At 61.1% G+C, this 16,732-nt stretch overlaps 2 protein-coding genes across 4 annotated transcripts; one reads left to right on the forward strand and one right to left on the reverse strand.

The window, feature by feature from the left end:
* Positions 1–296: 296 nt before the first annotated feature.
* FTSJ3 (FtsJ RNA 2'-O-methyltransferase 3) lies at positions 297–9,143 on the reverse strand. The gene is given in 22 exon segments (XM_071728775.1): positions 297–581; positions 759–853; positions 1,502–1,579; positions 1,581–1,686; positions 2,077–2,173; positions 3,161–3,237; positions 3,327–3,474; positions 4,230–4,323; positions 4,398–4,518; positions 4,617–4,822; positions 4,919–5,054; positions 5,295–5,456; positions 5,539–5,619; positions 5,704–5,804; positions 6,034–6,138; positions 6,586–6,701; positions 6,782–6,976; positions 7,121–7,220; positions 7,357–7,436; positions 7,645–7,691; positions 8,851–8,956; positions 9,047–9,143. Coding segments are annotated over 22 exon segments (2,508 nt in total). The 5' UTR covers positions 9,114–9,143; the 3' UTR covers positions 297–391.
* A 622-nt stretch (positions 9,144–9,765) lies between these two features.
* PSMC5 (proteasome 26S subunit, ATPase 5) lies at positions 9,766–16,463 on the forward strand. 3 transcript variants are annotated; one of them, XM_071728777.1, is made up of 12 exons: positions 9,766–9,956; positions 10,351–10,422; positions 10,697–10,827; positions 10,934–11,031; positions 11,337–11,393; positions 11,499–11,729; positions 12,444–12,570; positions 12,893–13,083; positions 13,776–13,874; positions 14,138–14,248; positions 15,621–15,707; positions 16,354–16,463. In XM_071728777.1, the coding sequence occupies exons 1-12, from the start codon at positions 9,781–9,783 to the stop codon at positions 16,405–16,407; spliced, it is 1,434 nt and encodes a 477-aa protein (XP_071584878.1). In that variant the 5' UTR covers positions 9,766–9,780; the 3' UTR covers positions 16,408–16,463. The 3 variants fall into 3 exon arrangements, with proteins under 3 accessions (XP_071584878.1, XP_071584880.1, XP_071584879.1); XM_071728779.1 differs by having other exon boundaries at positions 9,799–9,956; positions 10,758–10,827; XM_071728778.1 differs by having other exon boundaries at positions 9,799–9,956; positions 10,758–10,827; positions 11,337–11,729.
* Positions 16,464–16,732: the final 269 nt, after the last annotated feature.

Consider the following 16,732-nt stretch of genomic DNA (forward strand, 5'->3'; position numbering starts at 1 on the left):
AGATGCCCTGCAGCCCAATGCCACCTGCCTGCACCCACCTTGGTGACAAACACAGCCCAGGGATCTCTCCCCTGAGCCACAACCTCTGGGGACAGTGAGATCTGTTCTGGATGCTCAGACCATTCCCACAAGAGAACCAGGAGGGGTGAGAGACCTTGAGATGTGGCCACAGGGTGAGGATGGGAAGAGGGTGATGCTCCAGCACTGAGGACAAACAACCCCCCCTGCCCAGTGCAGGACAGGTGGCAATGTCACAAGGCACTGAGAGGAAGAGGTGGCTGTGTCACAGTCCTGTCCCCATGCTGGAGAAGAGGGGCAGGGTGAGCAGGCTGCTCCCAAGGCCACGGGGGGACGACAGGAGCCCCAAGCCAAGTCCCTCTCTGGTCCCACATCACTTGTGCCTTTTCTTCTTCTGTTCCTTGCGTTTCTGGGCCCTCACGTCCTTCTTCAGGCGGCTGTCAACGACCTTGAACTGTCCCTTGACACCAGGAGGACGGCGCACACGGGGCCCTACCCCTTTCTTAGCCACCAGGTAGGTGACCTGCCTCTTCTCCTTGGCCAGCCCAGCCTTCTTGTAGATGCTGAGGGAGGAGGGGAAGAGGGGAGGCTGAGCCCCCAGCACCCAAACACCCACCTGCTGTGTGGGACCCTCCCACGTCTCCACCAGCACCCAGCTGCATCCCAGCCTTTCCCAGCCCCCCCAGGTCACCCAGACTGAGGCCCAGGGTGACACAAAGGAGCTGGATCCCACCACTCACCGCCGCAGCTGGGCCACCTTCTCCCTCTCAGAGATGTCCACGGTGCTGACCACTGCCTCTGCTTTCTTCTTCATCTGCTCCAACTTCTTCAACATCTGGAGGGGCAAAAAGGGTGAGGGACAAGGGGATTGGAGAAGGGTCACAGAATCATCTGGGTTGGGAAGGACCTCAGAGCTCATCAAGTCCAACCCTTGCTCCACTCCCCCCGTGGTTCCCAGCCCATGGCACTGAGTGCCACATCCAGGCTCTTCTTAAAAACCTCCAGGGATGGAGAATCCACCCCCTCCCTGGGCAGAACATTCCAATGTCTGATCACCCTCTCTGGGAAGAATTTCTTCCCAATATCCAACCTAAACCTCCCCTGGCAGAGCTTCAGCCCATGGCCTCTTGTCTGGCTGCTGTCCTCCAGGGATGGGGACAAAAGTCAGAGAGACTTTTTGGTCAGAAAAGAGCTTCGAGCCCATCCAGTCCAACCCTTCCCCCATCCCTGCCAAGGCCACCCCTGCCCCATGTCCCTCATCCCCACATCTCCAGGGTCTGAAACCCCTCCAGGGATGATGGGGACTCCAGCCCTGCCCTGGGCAGCCTGGGCCAGGCCCTGACAACCCTTTCCAGGGAGAAATTGTCCCCAAGCTCCAACCTAAACCTCCCCTGGCAGAGCTTCAGCCCACACCCTCTTGTCCTAAGGCAGCTCCCCAGGGAGGGGAAGCAGAGCCCCCCCTGTGTCCCCTCAGCCTCCTCACCCTCCGTTTCTTGCGGGCTTTGGCCTCTGCCACCTTCTTGATGGGTCGGGCGTTGATCTCGCGCCAGCGCTGCCGGTACCCGCTCCACCTGCTCCCGGTCCAGTGGGATCTGACGGCACCGGTGCTGCTTCTCCTCCTCCCTGAACCACTCTGGCAGCTCCTCCTCATCCTCGTTGTAGGAATACCTGGGCGTTGGGACACGGGGGTGGGATGTGGCACCTTCAGACTCACCCAGATCCACTGCCCCCAGGGCCCATCCCTGGTCAGTGGGATCACCCCCCAGCATCTCCCAGCACCCATCACCCCCCCACGCCTCCCAGCACCCCCCAGCAGCCTCCAGTACCTTCCATCACCCCCCAGCACCTCCCATCACCCCCCCACACCTCCCAGCACCTCCCAGCAGCCACCAGCACCTTCCAGCACCTCCCAGCAGCCCCCAAAAGCCAGCACCCTCCAGCACCTCCCAGCAGCACCCAGCACCCCCCAGCCTCTGGCACCCCAGGCAACTCCCAGCAGCCCCCACTACCTCCCAGCACCCCCCAGCACCCATCACCCAGCCCCCATCCCCCAGGTACCTGTTGAAGGAGTCATCAATCAGGTCCCTCTTGGCTTTCTTGGAGGTGGCAATGACAGAGCCGAGTGCCAACCCCTCCGCATCCAGGAGACGTTTGACTGGGACAGGGGACAGGGGAGAGCTTGGCCCAGCTGTGAGCAGCCCCACCACCCCTCCTCCTGCCCCCAGGGAAAGGCTCCAATCATAGAACCATGGAATAGTTTGGGTGGGAAGGGACCTTAAAGCCCCCCCAGTGCCACCCCTGCCATGGGCAGGGACACCTCCCACCAGCCCAGGGGGCTCCAAGCCCCATCCAGCCTTCAACACTGCCAGGGATGGGGCAGCCACAACATCCTTTCTGCAACCTGTTCACTGTCTCACCACCCTCAAATTAAATAATTTCTTCCTTATGTCCCACCTCAGTATCAACTCTCCAAGTTTTACCCCATTTCCCTTCTCCTCTCCCTACCCCCCCATGTCCAAAGCCCTCCCCCAGCTTTCTTGCAGCCCCTTCAGATATTGGGAGGTTGCTCTGAGCTCACCTGGGAGCCTCCTCTGCTCCAGGCTGAACAACCCCAATCCCTCAGCCTGGCTTCCCAGGGAGCTGCTCAGCCCTCTGAGCATTTCAGTGGCTCCTCTGGACACCTTCCAGGAGCTCTGTGTCCTTCTGGTGCTGGGGACTCCAGCACTGGACACAGGACTCCAGGGGGGTCTGACAGGAGCAGAGCAGGGGGGGGAATCCCCTCCCTTGACCACTCTCTGAGCTGCTTTGGATGCACCCAGGACCCAGCTGGGTTTCTGGGCCACAAGCACACCCTGACAGCTCACGTTAACCTTTTGGTCACCACCACCTCCCAGCCCTTCTCCTCAGGGCTGTCCTCAATACTTTCTCCTCCCAACCTGGATCTGTGGAATCATTAAGGCTGGATAAGCCCTCAAAGATCCTCAAATCCAACCCTCAACCCAGCACCACCATGGCAACTGACCCACAACCTGCAGTGCCACATCCACAGGTTTTTTGAACGCTTCCAGACATGGAAGTGGACTCCACCACTGCCCTGGGTACCCCCGGGCACCCATGGGTGCAGACAGCAGCCCCCACTCACCTGGGTTCTCAATGGGCACCACCTCAAAGCCACAGGGCTCAGCCCGGCCCCGCGTCCTCCCCCGCGGCACCACTGGCCTGAGGAGAGGAGAGGAGAAGGGTCAGGGCTGGGGGCTTCACCTCCCCCCTCACCAGCACACCCAGAGCACCCCCCTCTCAGCCCTCACCTCTCCTCATCACTGCTGCTGTCATCCTCACTGCTCTGCTCCTCCTGGGCTCTGCCAGCCTGGGCTGCTGGCTCTGCAGGGGGCAGGGGCTCTGCAGGAGCTTCCCTGGGGGGCAGGGGCACCTTCTGCCCCTGTTTTGGGGCTTTCTCTGGGGAACAGGAACCAGGGGGTGAGGGAGGGTTGAGGCAGAACCTCCCCCCTCCTCAGACCCAGCTTGGTAATGCTGCACTAATGCCACTAACCTGGGAACCATGGGGGCTGCAAGCAACCACTGGAGATGGTTGGGAGCAGCACCCACGTTGGAACATCATGGAATTACAAAGTTTGGAAAAGACCTCTAAGATCAGCAACTTAAATCATCAACCCAGAACCACCAAATCCACTGAACCATTACAAGTGCCACATCCACACATTTTTTGAACTCTTCCAGGGATGATGGGGACTCCAGCCCTGCCCTGGGCAGCCTGGGCCAGGCCCTGACAACCCTTTCCAGGGAGAAATTGTCCCCAAGCTCCAACCTAAACCTCCCCTGGCACCACTTGAGTTGTGCCAAAAGTTCCTCTTGTCCCATCCCTTGTTCCTTGGGAGCAGAGCCCGACCCCCCCTGGCTCCAACCTCCTCTCAGGGGGTTGCAGAGAGCCAGAAGGTCTCCCCTCAGCCTCCTCTGCTCCAGGATCAACACCCCCAGGGCCCTCAGCTGCTCCTCAGAAGTCCTCCAGACCCTTCTCCTTGTGCTCCAGTCCCCTCCTGAGCTCCACTGTCCTTCTCTGGATACACTCCAGCCCCTCTATGTCCTTTTGGTCGTGAGGGGCCCAGAACTGACCCCAGGATTTGAGGGGCAGCAGTATTCACCAAAGGGTTTGATCTGGGCCATGGGGCTGCCCCTCTGTGCCCCACACCAACCTCTCCGAGACTCGCGCTGCCTCTCAGCCAACATCTGTGCCTGCCCCAGCTCCAGCTCCTCATCTGCATCATCCTCAATGCCAGCAAAGGCTTCCTGGGGACAGGGAGCAGCGGGTGAGGGGACACAGGGCAGAGCTGGGGGTCCTGCTGGGGCTGGGTGGGACTCACCTTCCCAAACCACAGACTGGTCTGACGTTCCTCCAGCACCGACTTCTCCTCCAGGGGCACCAGCAGGGGGTTCTCAGCTTTCTCCTCTTCCTCCTCTTCTTCCTTCTGTTTAAACTTCAACCTGGGACAGGCAGCAGCAGGATCAGTGTCCCCCAGCCGGGACTGGATCCACTGCTGGTTCTGGAGCTGCTCCAGAGCAATCCCCCAGCCAGCTCTCACCTCTTTGCCCCCTGCTCTCTCCTCTCCCGCTCCAGCCGCCGCTGCCGGGCCTCGATCTCAGCCAGCTCCTCGGGGTCCAGGTCACTGTCCAGGGACACATCGTCCTCTTCCTCATGATCCGAGACATAAATGTCATCATCTCCAGGTCTCATCTCCAGCAGAGCATCTGCTGATGCCATGTCCCCCCGGCTCAGCTCGTTCAGCAGCTGCAATGCACACCAGATGTGTCACAGCTGCAGCCCAGCAGCCCTGTGCCCATCACTGTCCCAGCAGCTCTGGGACCCTCCCCCTGCCCCACACACTGGAGTCCTCTGGATGCTCCGGAGGGAGAACATGCTGGTGTCACCATCATCAGCAATGGAGACCCCAGGGAGATCCATCTTCAGCTCCACACGCTCACGCTGCTTCCGCTGTTCCTTCAGGATCTTCTTCTTCTTTCTGGAGGAGGGAAAGAACTGAGGACACAAAGGCCCCACTTCCACTTCCCATCCCAGTGGCTCATGCGTTGCCACATCAGAGCCAGATATCCCCCAGGACTGGGGCCAAGCAGCAGTGTCCTCCCCCTGTCAGATGACACAGAGCCCACCCCCTGGACACAGGACAGGCTCTGACACTGCCACCCCTCTGTCCCCAAGGCTGGAGCCCCTGCTGCTCCCTCAGCATCCAAACTGTTTTCACCTTTTTAACTCTGCCAGCTCCTTGGCCTTCATCTCCGTCAACGCCAGCTCCACCTCCTCCTCCTCTTCCTCTTTCATTCCCTCATCACCTGCACCTTTCAGTGATGCCTTCTTCTCCTTCTCCTCCTCCTCTTTGCCTTCCTCCTCCTCACCAGAGCTCAGGCTGCAAAAGGAAGGAGCTCAGGGCACCTTTCCTGCTGACAGGCCCATCCCAACGTGCCCTGGAGCAGCCCCAGTGTTCCTACTTGATATCCAGCTCCTTCGCCTGCTCCTTCAGCTTTTTGGCCAAGAAACGACGCAGCTTTGTCCTCCAGTTGAGGAGGGCTCTGAGGGGAGGAGGGGCAGAGGTCAGAGACACCCACCAGGCCCACGATGCCCTCTCCCCAGTCCCTCCCAGCCCCTCCCAGTACCTGAGCTCTTTGCGTCCCAGCACACGGATGTCCTTGCAGCACTGCCTCAGCTCCTCCGTGGTGGAGCTGTGGTTCTCCAGCTCCCCATCCCCCAGGGTGATCTGCAGAGAGCAGAGGAAATCAGACAGGTCTGGAATCCAAGTTCCCTTCTTCACTAAGCAGAACCAACCAGGTGGAGAACAACTGCCTGACCTCCAGGCAGGCTCCTGCCCTGCCTCCCCTCTGCAGGAACACGGATGGGGTGGTTGCTGGGCCACCCAGGTGACTCCTTTCATGGCTCTGTGCTCCTGGGGACATCTCAGAGGCCACCAAGGGGCTTCAGGCACTCACCTCGTTGGCCTTGGAGAGGAAATCCACGGGGTTGGAGGCCTTGAGGAACTCCATCAGGGTGAAACGGTGGTACAGGGTGGTGTCACCCTCAGCATAGCCTTCTGCCTGGGGGAGGGGACAGCAGGGTGAGACCCCAAAGAGCTTCAACCACCCCAAAAGTTCCAACGACATCACGGAATTCATGCTCTAACCTTGCCCAGGTGACCCAAGGGACGAGGGTGGCCCAACCTGCCAGCTCTATGGCCCTCCCAGTCCCACCTCCTCAGGCACAGAGAGGTGACAATGACACAGGTTGGGGAAGCTCTGTGCACAGCTGTGGCCACTGGACATGGCCCTATGTCCCAGGGACACCTCACAGGGTCACCAACTATTGCAGGGAGAGGTTTCCCCACACCCTGGTGCCACACCAGGCTCTCAGGCTGCAAACCTTTCCAAAACCACTTCTTCCATCAGAGCTTTCCTTTTCCTCAGCAACATTCCCAATTATGAGCACTTTGTCCCCAGTCCCCAGCCCTTTTACTGTGTGCTTGGTGCCACAGACCAAGCTCCTACCTTTGGTTTCTTTTTGCTGACCAGCTCACTGACAGATTTAGTCTGCACCTCCACCTCCTTGAAGGCATATTTTGGGTCAAAAAACTTGCTGTCGATTTTGTCTGGAGCCTGATAACCTGGGATGGAGAAATCAGGGACACCAGTGGGGGTTTTTTCAGCCCTGCCCCAGTGGTTTCAGGTCCTCCCAGCCGCTCACCCTGGCAGACCACGAAGATCTCAGCGGATTCGTTGCGGGAGGCTTGGGGCTTGGTGGCCTGGACCTTGTGGAAAAACTGCTGGAAAATCCAGAGGAGGGGCTGGTAATCCCGGGAACGGAACACCTTGGTGATGAACCAGCCACCTTTGCAGAGGAACTCACAGGCCAGCTTCAGGGCCATCAGGGTCAGGTTGGCTGGAGCAGAGAGAAGAGCAGCAGTCAGGAGTTGTCACCGTCCCTGCTGCCCCCTCCCTGTCCCCCAGCACAGCCCACCCTGCCCTGCTGGGGGGGGGGATGTGCCCACCCTCCCCAGCCCTCCCCAGCCCATCCCAGCCCCACCTTGGGAGTAGGCATCATGCACCCAGCTGGCTCCCACGTTGGGTGCTCCATCGTTCAGCACCACATCCACCTTCCAGGTCTGCAGCTCCTTGCGCAGGGCCTGAGGGATGGGGACACAAATCCCACTGCAGAACCCACAGCAGGGCCTCCCCCCACCCCTCTCCCCTCAGCTCAGGTGCCACCAAGGTCCCACTGGGGGGGTGGGTGAAGCTCTGGGCAGGGACAGGGGCTCTCACCTGGCGACACTTCTCAGTGGTGATGTCCTCCTGCAGGGTCACCACGTTGGGAATGGGCTTGATGGGAACCAAGTCTACCCCTGGTTTAAGGAGAAGATGTCAACACCACAACTCCTCAAAACCAGGGAACAGCCCATCCCTGGGGCTTCCCCACCTGCCCCATCCCTATTCCGGGACCTTTAATCCAGGATCTCTAACTCAAGATTCCCTTTCCTTGACCAGCCACCTCCAGGGACTGATCCAGGAGATCCCTGTCCCCAGCCCACCCCAGGTCCCACCACTCCTCACCAATGATCAAGCTGGAAACAGGCATGAATTTGGAAGCCACCTGCAGCCTGGAGAAAAAACCAAAGAATCCCTGAATGTCAGCTTGGGAGGGACCTCAGGGCTCATCTGCTCCAACCCTCCTCATGTTATTGTTGATCTGAGCTGTCCCAGCACCCACGGAGCTGAGACTTCAACCTTTCCCAAGTGAGGGAATCCACCCCTTCCCCTGGGAGACCATTCCAAGCTCTGTCTGTCCTCAGGGGGACAAATTTTCCTCCTGTGTCCAATGGGAATCTCCCCAGGAGCACCTTGTGCCCATTGCCCCTTGTCTTGTCCATGGGACTCCTTGGGAACAGGGAGTCTCCATCTTCTCTGTGATCCCCTTTTTGGAACATGGTGGGGTCTCCCCTGAGCCTCCCCCAGGCAGAACAGTCCCAGTTTTCTCAGCCCCTGGGAGACCATTCCCATATCTGACTGTCCTCTGGGGGAAATACTTTCCCTTTGGGCCCAATCAGAACCTCCCCAAAAAGAGAGGCCTGAAGCTCCCCTGTGCTGAGCCCTGGGGAGGCCACAGCTTGAGTCCTGTGTCCAGTTCTGGGCCCCTCAGCTCAGGAAGGAGATTGAGGTGCTGGAGCAGGTCCAGAGAAGAGCAAGGAGGCTGGGAAGGGATCCAGCACAAGTCCTGTGAGGAAGGGCTGAGGGAGCTGGGGGTGTTGAGGCTGGAGAAGAGGAGGCTCAGGGGAGACCTCATCACTCTCTCCAACTCCCTGAAAGGAGGTTGGAGCCAGGGGGGGTTGGGCTGATATCAGTGGGACAAGAGGGCACGGACTAAAGAATTCTTTCCTAATATCCAACCTAAACCTCCCCTGGCAGAGCTTCAGCTCTGCCAGGGGAGGTTTAGGTTGGATATTAGGAAAAAATTCTTTAAGGGAGAGGGTGCTCAGCCATTGGAATGGGCTGCCCAGGGAAGGGGTGGATTCTCCATCCCTGGAGATATTTCAAAAGAGCCTGGATGTGGCACTCAGTGCCATGGGCTGGGAACCACGGGGGGAGTGGATCAAGGGTTGGACTTGATGAGCTCTGAGGTCCCTTCCAACCCAGTCAGTTCTAGGATTCTGTGATCCCAGGAGATTCCCCATCCTTCAGCTGTGCTGCCAGGGCTTGGGCTCAGCTTTGGGACGAAGCCAGGGGGCTCCTGTCCCCCCCCAGCCCCCCGTGCCCACTCACCACCCCCCGGGGGCCGCACACAGGTCCAGCAGTGCCCGGGCCTTCTGCAGGAACTGGAATTTCCGATTGAGCTGGAGAAGTTTGAAGGAGGAGCGGGAGCGGAACCCTGCGGGGAGGAGGGGGGCTCAGCGGAGGGCGCGGGACCGCAGCCCCGCGGCACCAGCCCGGTCCAGTCCGGTTCGGTTCGGCTCCTCACCCGTCTCCTTGGCCAAGTGGTAGAACTTGTCCCTCCGGCTCTTCCCCAATTTGCTTTTCTTCCCCATGGCGGAGGGAGCGGGGGGGCCCTGGCGCGGCTCTCAGCGCTGCCCTGAGGGGAGCACAGAGGGGATGAGGGAGGAGGACCCGGAGTGGCCTCCCGAACCGAACCGAACCGACCCGACCCGCCCAGACAAACCCCCGCGGTGTCCCCGCTGCCCCCAGCCCGGGCCCCCCAGGCTCCCCCCGGACCCCCACAGCCGCTACCGCAGCCCTCAGCGCGCACGAACCCGAACCCGAACCCGACCCCGAACCCCGGTCCCGATCCCGAACCCGAACCCAACCCTGTTCCCGGTCCCGAACCCGATCCCGATCTTGAACCCGAACCCAAACCCAAACCCGAACCCGAACCCGAACCCGAACCCGAACCCGAACTCGATCTCGATCCCGATCCCGGTCCCGGTTCCGGTCGCGATCCTTCCTCGTGCACGCGCCACCTTCCCGGCGTGCCCCGCGGCAGCCGCCCCCGGTTCCTGTTCCCCTCGCCGCCATCTTGAGAGCGGCACAATCCCCCGCGCTGGGTTCGGGCGAGCTGCCTCGGGCGGAGGAAGGGGAGGAACGGCAAAAAAAAAAAAAAAAGAACCTGTAACTATTTCCACCGAGGCTGCTTCCGCCGCCGTTTCCGCAGTGCTGGGTGCTCCGTGACACCGAGGATCCCCCTCCGACCTCACCAAGATGGCGGCAAAGCCCGACCCGAGCGGGCCTCCGGGAGTGCCACCGGGAGGAAGTGACGTCATCACGCACTGCGCGCAGGCAGCGGCAGAGGGCCGGCGGCCATCTTTGTTGCCGGCAGGAGCGGCGCCGCGGTCCCGATGCCGGCGGAGAAGATGGCGGTGGATGGGCCCGAGCAGGTGAGGGGGGACGGGACGGGACGGGACGGGACGGGACGCGGGCCCCGCCGGGGGGACATGGGGTGGTGCAGGGCTGCAGAGGGGCTCTGCGGGGAGCGGGGCCTGGCGGGCGCCGTGACTCGGCGGCTCTCGCCTCAGCGGCCCCGAGAGGGGCCTGGGGGGGCTCTGGGGAGTGCGGGAGGGGAAGGGAGCGGAGGGCCCGGGGTGGGGAGACCGGCGGAGGAACGGGAGCTCGGCGGCTGCTGCTGGGAACCCACCCGGGGTGGTAGAAATGGGTGTGAGGGAAAGGGGAGCCCCGAGATCTGAGGCGGGGGGACCGGAGGGGGGGATGGGGAGGCCCTGGGGGTGTTCCTGGGGGCTGCGGGCGGTGCTGCTGAGCTCTGCTCTCTCGCAGATGGAGTTGGACGATGGGAAGGGCGGCACAGGGCTGCGGCAGTATTACCTGTCCAAGATCGAGGAGCTGCAGGTGAGCCGGGCCCGGCGGTGCCACTCGGGGCTGTGTGACCCTGTCCCTGCCCTGGCCTCTGCAGCTCTGCCTCTGGGGGGGGATCCGCCAGCAGAACCCGGGCACTGGGTTGGGGGGGTGGGGTGGGAGGGGTTGCTCAGCCCCTGGCAGCAGCGTTTGGGCTGCCCCCGTCCTGCTGGGAAGGATTGTTCTTCTCCAGATCCCTGTCTCGAGAGGAAAACCACACTGTGAGGGCTCAGCAAAGCTTTTGTCATAGAATCATAGAATTTTTCAGGTTGGAAAAGACCCAAAAGATCCCTGAGTCCAACCCCCACCCCTGCTCTGCATCCCTCCAGCTCATTGTGAACGAGAAGAGCCAGAACCTGCGGCGCCTGCAGGCCCAGAGGAACGAGCTGAATGCCAAAGGTACAGCTCAGCTCCTTCTCCTGGGGCTCTGGGGCTGATCCCTCCTGCTGGGCTGGGGGCTCAGGGGGGTCAGGGGGTGCTGATCTCTCCCTCTCCCTCTCTGCAGTGCGGCTGCTGCGGGAGGAGCTGCAGCTGCTGCAGGAACAGGGCTCCTACGTGGGAGAGGTGGTGAGGGCCATGGACAAGAAGAAAGTGCTGGTCAAGGTATGGAGCAGAGCTGGGGGGGTCCCTCAGGCCCCTCTTTTCACCCCACAGGGGTTTGGGGGGTGGGGGACAGGAGCTCGGGGGGACGTAGCAGCCCAGAGCTGTGGGGTGAGAGCTCTTTCTCCAGAAGGACACATTGTGGGGGCTCCGAAGCTTCCTCAGGCTGGTGGGAGACAGCTCAGGGATCCCTGGGGGCCGGGGAAGGGAATTTGGGTGGGGGGTGTTGAGCTCTGCACCCTGAGCAGCTCTGGGGGGGCACAGGGCAGGGGAGATTTGGAGGAATAACGCTCAGTGCCACCTCCCAGGTGCATCCCGAGGGGAAGTTTGTGGTGGACGTGGACAAGAACATTGACATCAACGATGTGAGTGCCCTGGGGTGCTGGGAGGGGACAGGAGTGTCCCCTCTGGGAGCTGCTGGACCCCAGCCCCTTCCTGGGGACCCTGAGCTCCCCTCTGCCCCCCTGCAGGTGACCCCAAACTGCCGCGTGGCCCTGCGCAACGACAGCTACACCCTGCACAAGATCCTGCCCAACAAAGTGGACCCCCTGGTGTCCCTGATGATGGTGGAGAAGGTTCCAGATTCCACTTATGAGATGATTGGGGGTTTGGACAAACAGATAAAGGAGATCAAGGAGGTGATTGAGCTGCCAGTCAAGCACCCGGAGCTCTTTGAGGCTCTTGGGATTGCCCAGCCCAAGGTCAGTGGGGTCTCTGGGGGGAGGGAGGGGGATGTCAGTGTTTGGGGGTGCTGTGGGGGGCTGAGGACCCTGCCTGTGTCGTGGAGTCATCCTGGAACCCCAGACTGATGGAAGGGACCTCAAAGCCCCCCCAGTGCTCCCTCTGCCATGGGCAGGGACACCTCCCACCAGCCCAGGGGGCTCCAAGCCCCATCCAACCTTCAACACTGCCAGGGATGGGGCAGCCACAGCTTCTGGGGGCAACCTGGGCACCCAGGGGCTCAGCACCCTCACCCCAAAGGATTTCTCCCTCCCTCCCTCCCTCCCTGCCCAAGATCTCCTCTCCATCTCCCCTCTTGCAGCTGCAAACCCTTCCCCCTCATCCCATCCCTCCAGGCCCTTGTCCCAAGTCCCTCCCCAGCTTTCCTGGAGCCCCTGGGGATGTCCCCATGTCCCTTGTCAGGGTGTGGCTGCCTGTGCAGACAGGGCCAGGGGTGCTGAGGGTTTTGGGGGTCCTTGTAGGGGGTGCTGAGGGTTTTGGGGTCCCTGCAGGGGGAGCTGAGGGTTTTGGGTGTCCCTGCAGGGGGTGCTGAGGGTTTTGGGGTCCTTGCAGGGGGTGCTGAGCATTTTGGGGGTTCCTGCAGGGGGTGCTGAGGGTTTGGCGGTTCTTGCAGGGGGTGCTGAGGGTTTTTAGGGTCCCTGCAGGGTGTGTTGATGGTTTTGGGGTCCCTGCAGGGGGTGCTGCTGTACGGACCCCCGGGCACAGGGAAGACCCTGCTGGCCAGGGCTGTTGCTCACCACACCGACTGCACCTTCATCCGTGTCTCGGGCTCGGAGCTGGTGCAGAAATTCATTGGGGAAGGTGAGAGGGGGAGGGGGGGCTGTGGGGGTGCTCTGGGGGGCTGTGGGGGTGCTCTGGGGGGCTGTGGGGTGCCCTGGGGGTGCCCTGTGGGGCTGTGGGGTGCCCTGGGGGGCTGTGGGGGTGCCCTGGGGTGCCCTGGGGGTGCTCTGTGGGGCTGTGGGGTGCCCTGGGGGGCTGTGGGGGTGCTCTGGGGTGCCCTGGGGGTGCTCTGTGGGGCTGTGGGGTGCCCTGGGGGTGCCCTGGGGGGCTGTGGGGTGCCCTGGGGGGCTGTGGGGTGCCCTGGGGGTCTCTCAGGCCGGGCTGAGCTGAGCTGTGTCCCCAGGTGCCCGCATGGTGCGGGAGCTGTTCGTGATGGCCCGGGAACACGCCCCCTCCATCATTTTCATGGATGAGATCGACTCCATCGGCTCCTCCCGCCTGGAGGGGGGGTCAGGGGGGGACAGCGAGGTGCAGCGCACGATGCTGGAGCTGCTCAACCAGCTCGATGGCTTCGAGGCCACCAAGAACATCAAGGTGAGGGGGGTCACCACACCTGTCCCCGGGGCACTGGCGGCTGTCCTGCTCCTGCAGTGACACTTGTGCTCCCTTGCAGGGACAGCTGTGCCCTGTGAAGTGACACCTGTCCCCCCCAGTGACACTTGACACTTGTCCCCAGGCTGTGACACTTGTCCCCAGGCTGTGACACTTGTCCCCAAGCAGTGACACTTGTCCCCATGCAGTGACACTTGTCCCCAGGCTGTGACACTTGTCCCCAAGCTGTGACACTTGTCCCCCATGCAGTGACACTTGTCCCCAGACTGTGACACTTGTCCCCAGACTGTGACACTTGTCCCCAAACTGTGACACTTGTCCCCAAGCTGTGACACTTGTCCCCAGGCTGTGACACTTGTCCCCAAGCTGTGACACTTGTCCCCAGGCTGTGACACTTGTCCCCAGGCTGTGACACTTGTCCCCCATGCAGTGACACTTGTCCCCCATGCAGTGACACTTGTCCCCAAGCTGTGATACTTGTCCCCAGGCTGTGACACTTGTCCCCCATGCAGTGACACTTGTCCCCAGGCTGTGACACTTGTCCCCAGGCAGTGACACTTGTCCCCAGGCTGTGACACTTGTCCCCCATGCAGTGACACTTGTCCCCTGGGCAGTGACACTTGTCCCCAAGCTGTGACACTTGTCCCCAAGCTGTGACACTTGTCCCCATGCAGGTGATCATGGCCACCAACAGAATTGACATCCTGGACTCTGCTCTGCTGCGTCCCGGCCGCATCGATCGGAAGATTGAGTTCCCCCCTCCCAACGAGGAGGTGGGTGTGGGGCGTCCCCTGCTCCCCCCAGGGACAGCACCTTGTCCCCAGCCCCTCCCAGGGCTGATCCCAACCCTCATCCCTCTTTTCCCTGGAGCTTTTCCCTGGAGCTGGGGTGGGGCTGTGTGGGTACGTGGCAGGAGGACAAGGGGGGGGCAGTGGTTTGAGATTGGAAGAGGGGGGATTTAGGTTGGATGTGAGGCAGGAATTTTTCCCTGTGAGGGTGGGGGGACACTGGGGGACGTCCCTGTGCTCCCCTCCAGGCTCGCTTGGACATCCTGAAGATCCACTCCAGGAAAATGAACCTGACCAGGGGCATCAACCTGAGGAAAATCGCGGAGCTGATGCCGGGGGCGTCGGGAGCAGAGGTGAAGGTGAGGACCTGGGACAGGGAAAGGGGATCAGGGATCGAGGAGAGGAGGATCTGACACTGGGATGGACTGCTCAGGGAAGTCCCCAAAGTCACCGTCCCCAGAGGTGCTGAAGCAGAGGCTGATGTGGGGGGGTTGGGTCAGAGCTGGGCCTGGTGCTCTCAGGGCTCCTTCCCAGCCTCAGGAATTCTGTGGGTCTGGGAAGGTGATGGAGCTGCAGGTCAAGCACTCAGAGCTCCCCCCAACCCACAGTCACTCAGCTCAGTGCTTTCCCCAGAAGCATCCCCAGTGCCACAGCCCCTGCTGAGCTGGTTCAGCTCCAGCAGTGAGTGCAGCTCCGTGCTCCCTGCACTGCTGGGTGAGTTTCAGGTCCCTGCAGGGGGGTGTCCAGCCCCTTCCCTGGGGGAACCGAACACAAAATCCTGAGAGGAGCCAGCAGTGCCATTTTAGTCATCTCTCTGGAAGGGCTCAGACATGAGGAGGGAGCAGGTCCAGAGAAGGGCTACAGGGGGCTGGAACACCTCTGCTATGGAGCCAGGCTGAGGGAGCTGGGGGTGTTCAGCCTGGAGAAGAGAAAGCTCCAGGGAGACCTTGGAGCACCTTCCAGTGCCTGAAGGGGCTGCAGGAAAGCTGAGAGGGAGTGTGTGCAAGGGGCTGGAGGGATGGGATGAGGGGGAAGGGTTTTAAATCCGAGAAGAGCAGCTTGAGATTGGATGTGAGGAACAAGTTGTGTCCCAGGAGGGCAGTGGGACAATGGCACAGGCTGCCCAGGGAGGGGGTTGGGGCCTCATCCCTGGAGATGTTCAAGGTGAGGCTTGAGGAGGCTCTGAGCACCCTGAGCTGGGTGAGGGTGTCCCTGATACTGCAGGGCTGGGACTGGGGGACCTTTGGGTCCCAACCCAAATAATTTTCTGACTGATAATCCCAGTGCTCTTGCAGAGCTTTGAAAAATACCCGTAGTATCCATAAGCAAACGAGAATAAAAAAGAAAATTTGTCTCAAACTTGAAGACTTCCAGCTGCAAGGAGGGACCTTGGGCAAAGCACTGATTCACTCCCACCTCACTGGAGAGCAGCACTTTGGCCTCTGCTGAGGTGTAGCCAGGATTCCCAGCAGCAGAGCTTTGAAGGTGACCCAGGTGGAGCCCAGCTCTGCCCTCACTGTGCCCAAACTCAGGAATAAAACCTGGGATCCCACCCGGGGTGACTCCCAAGTGAACGTGTTTGGTGGTCACCACCTCCGGGTGACACTGCCACAGCAGCTCCAGACAGCCCCCAGTGAAATAGGGAGCCTGGGGGGAAAACAAGAGAAGAAAAGGGGGTGGGCAGGGGGTGTGGGGAGCAGCCTGTGACATCCCTGTCCCTGTCCCTGCCAGGGGGTGTGCACAGAGGCTGGGATGTACGCCCTGAGGGAGAGGCGTGTGCACGTCACCCAGGAGGACTTTGAGATGGCAGTGGCCAAGGTAGGAGCTTGGGAAGGGGAAAGGGAGGAGAGGTTGGGAAAACTGGGACTGTTCTGCCTTGGGGGAGGCTCAGGGGAGACCCCACCACGTTCCAAAAAGGGGATCAGAGAGAAGATGGAGACTCCCTGTTCCCAAGGAGTCCCATGGACAAGACAAGGGGCAATGGGCACAAGGTGCTCCCCTTGGACACAGGAGGAAAATTTGTCCCCATGAGGACAGACAGAGCATGGAATGGTCTCCCAGGGGAAGGGGTGGATTCCCCCACTTGGGAAAGGTTGAAGTCTCAGCTCAGTGGGTGCTGGGACAGCTCAGATCAACAATAACGTGAGGAGGTTGGAGCAGATGAGCCCTGAGGTCCCTTCCAGGCTCTTCCTGGGATGAGGAGCTGTGTGGGGGGTGCTCACAAATTGTCCTGGGTGCTGCCAGGCTGGAAGGGGCTCAGCTTTGGGGACAAACAGCATCAAGTGGTTTGTCCCCACATTCTCAAGCCCTGGGTGACACTGAGGAGGTGGGGACAAGGGTGCTGTCCCTGTGCAGGGCTGAAGCTGGGGAGAGCGTGGAGGGGGTGGTTTTAGCACCCAAAGGGGAGGGTGAAGGGGTCCCTGGGGTGGGAGTCACCTGCATCTCCTCCTTCTCCCCCCCCCAGGTGATGCAGAAGGACAGTGAGAAGAACATGTCCATCAAGAAGCTGTGGAAGTAGTGAGGTGGGGGCTGCTCCTGGGGGCTGCAGTGTCCAATAAAATGCTGCTGTGGCCACATCTGGTGCTGATTTGGGGGCTGGGGGGGCTGCAGGAACACACACACACACACAGAGCTGCTGCTAACTGGTTTTATTAGAAAATATCCAAAATAGACAAAAACTGGTTACACAAGAGGCAGAGCAGGCACCCCTGAGCCGTGCACCCTGGGAATATGTAAACGTTCCCCCCCCTCCCCTCCACCTGTGACCCCCCCATGGCAGCAGAGCAGGGGGGCACTGGGGACAAGGCACTTGAGAGGGGACAGTGGGTGGTGGCATTGTCCCC

Source organism: Heliangelus exortis, chromosome 29 (genome assembly GCF_036169615.1).
Source record: "Heliangelus exortis chromosome 29, bHelExo1.hap1, whole genome shotgun sequence".
Lineage (NCBI taxonomy): Eukaryota > Metazoa > Chordata > Aves > Apodiformes > Trochilidae > Heliangelus > Heliangelus exortis.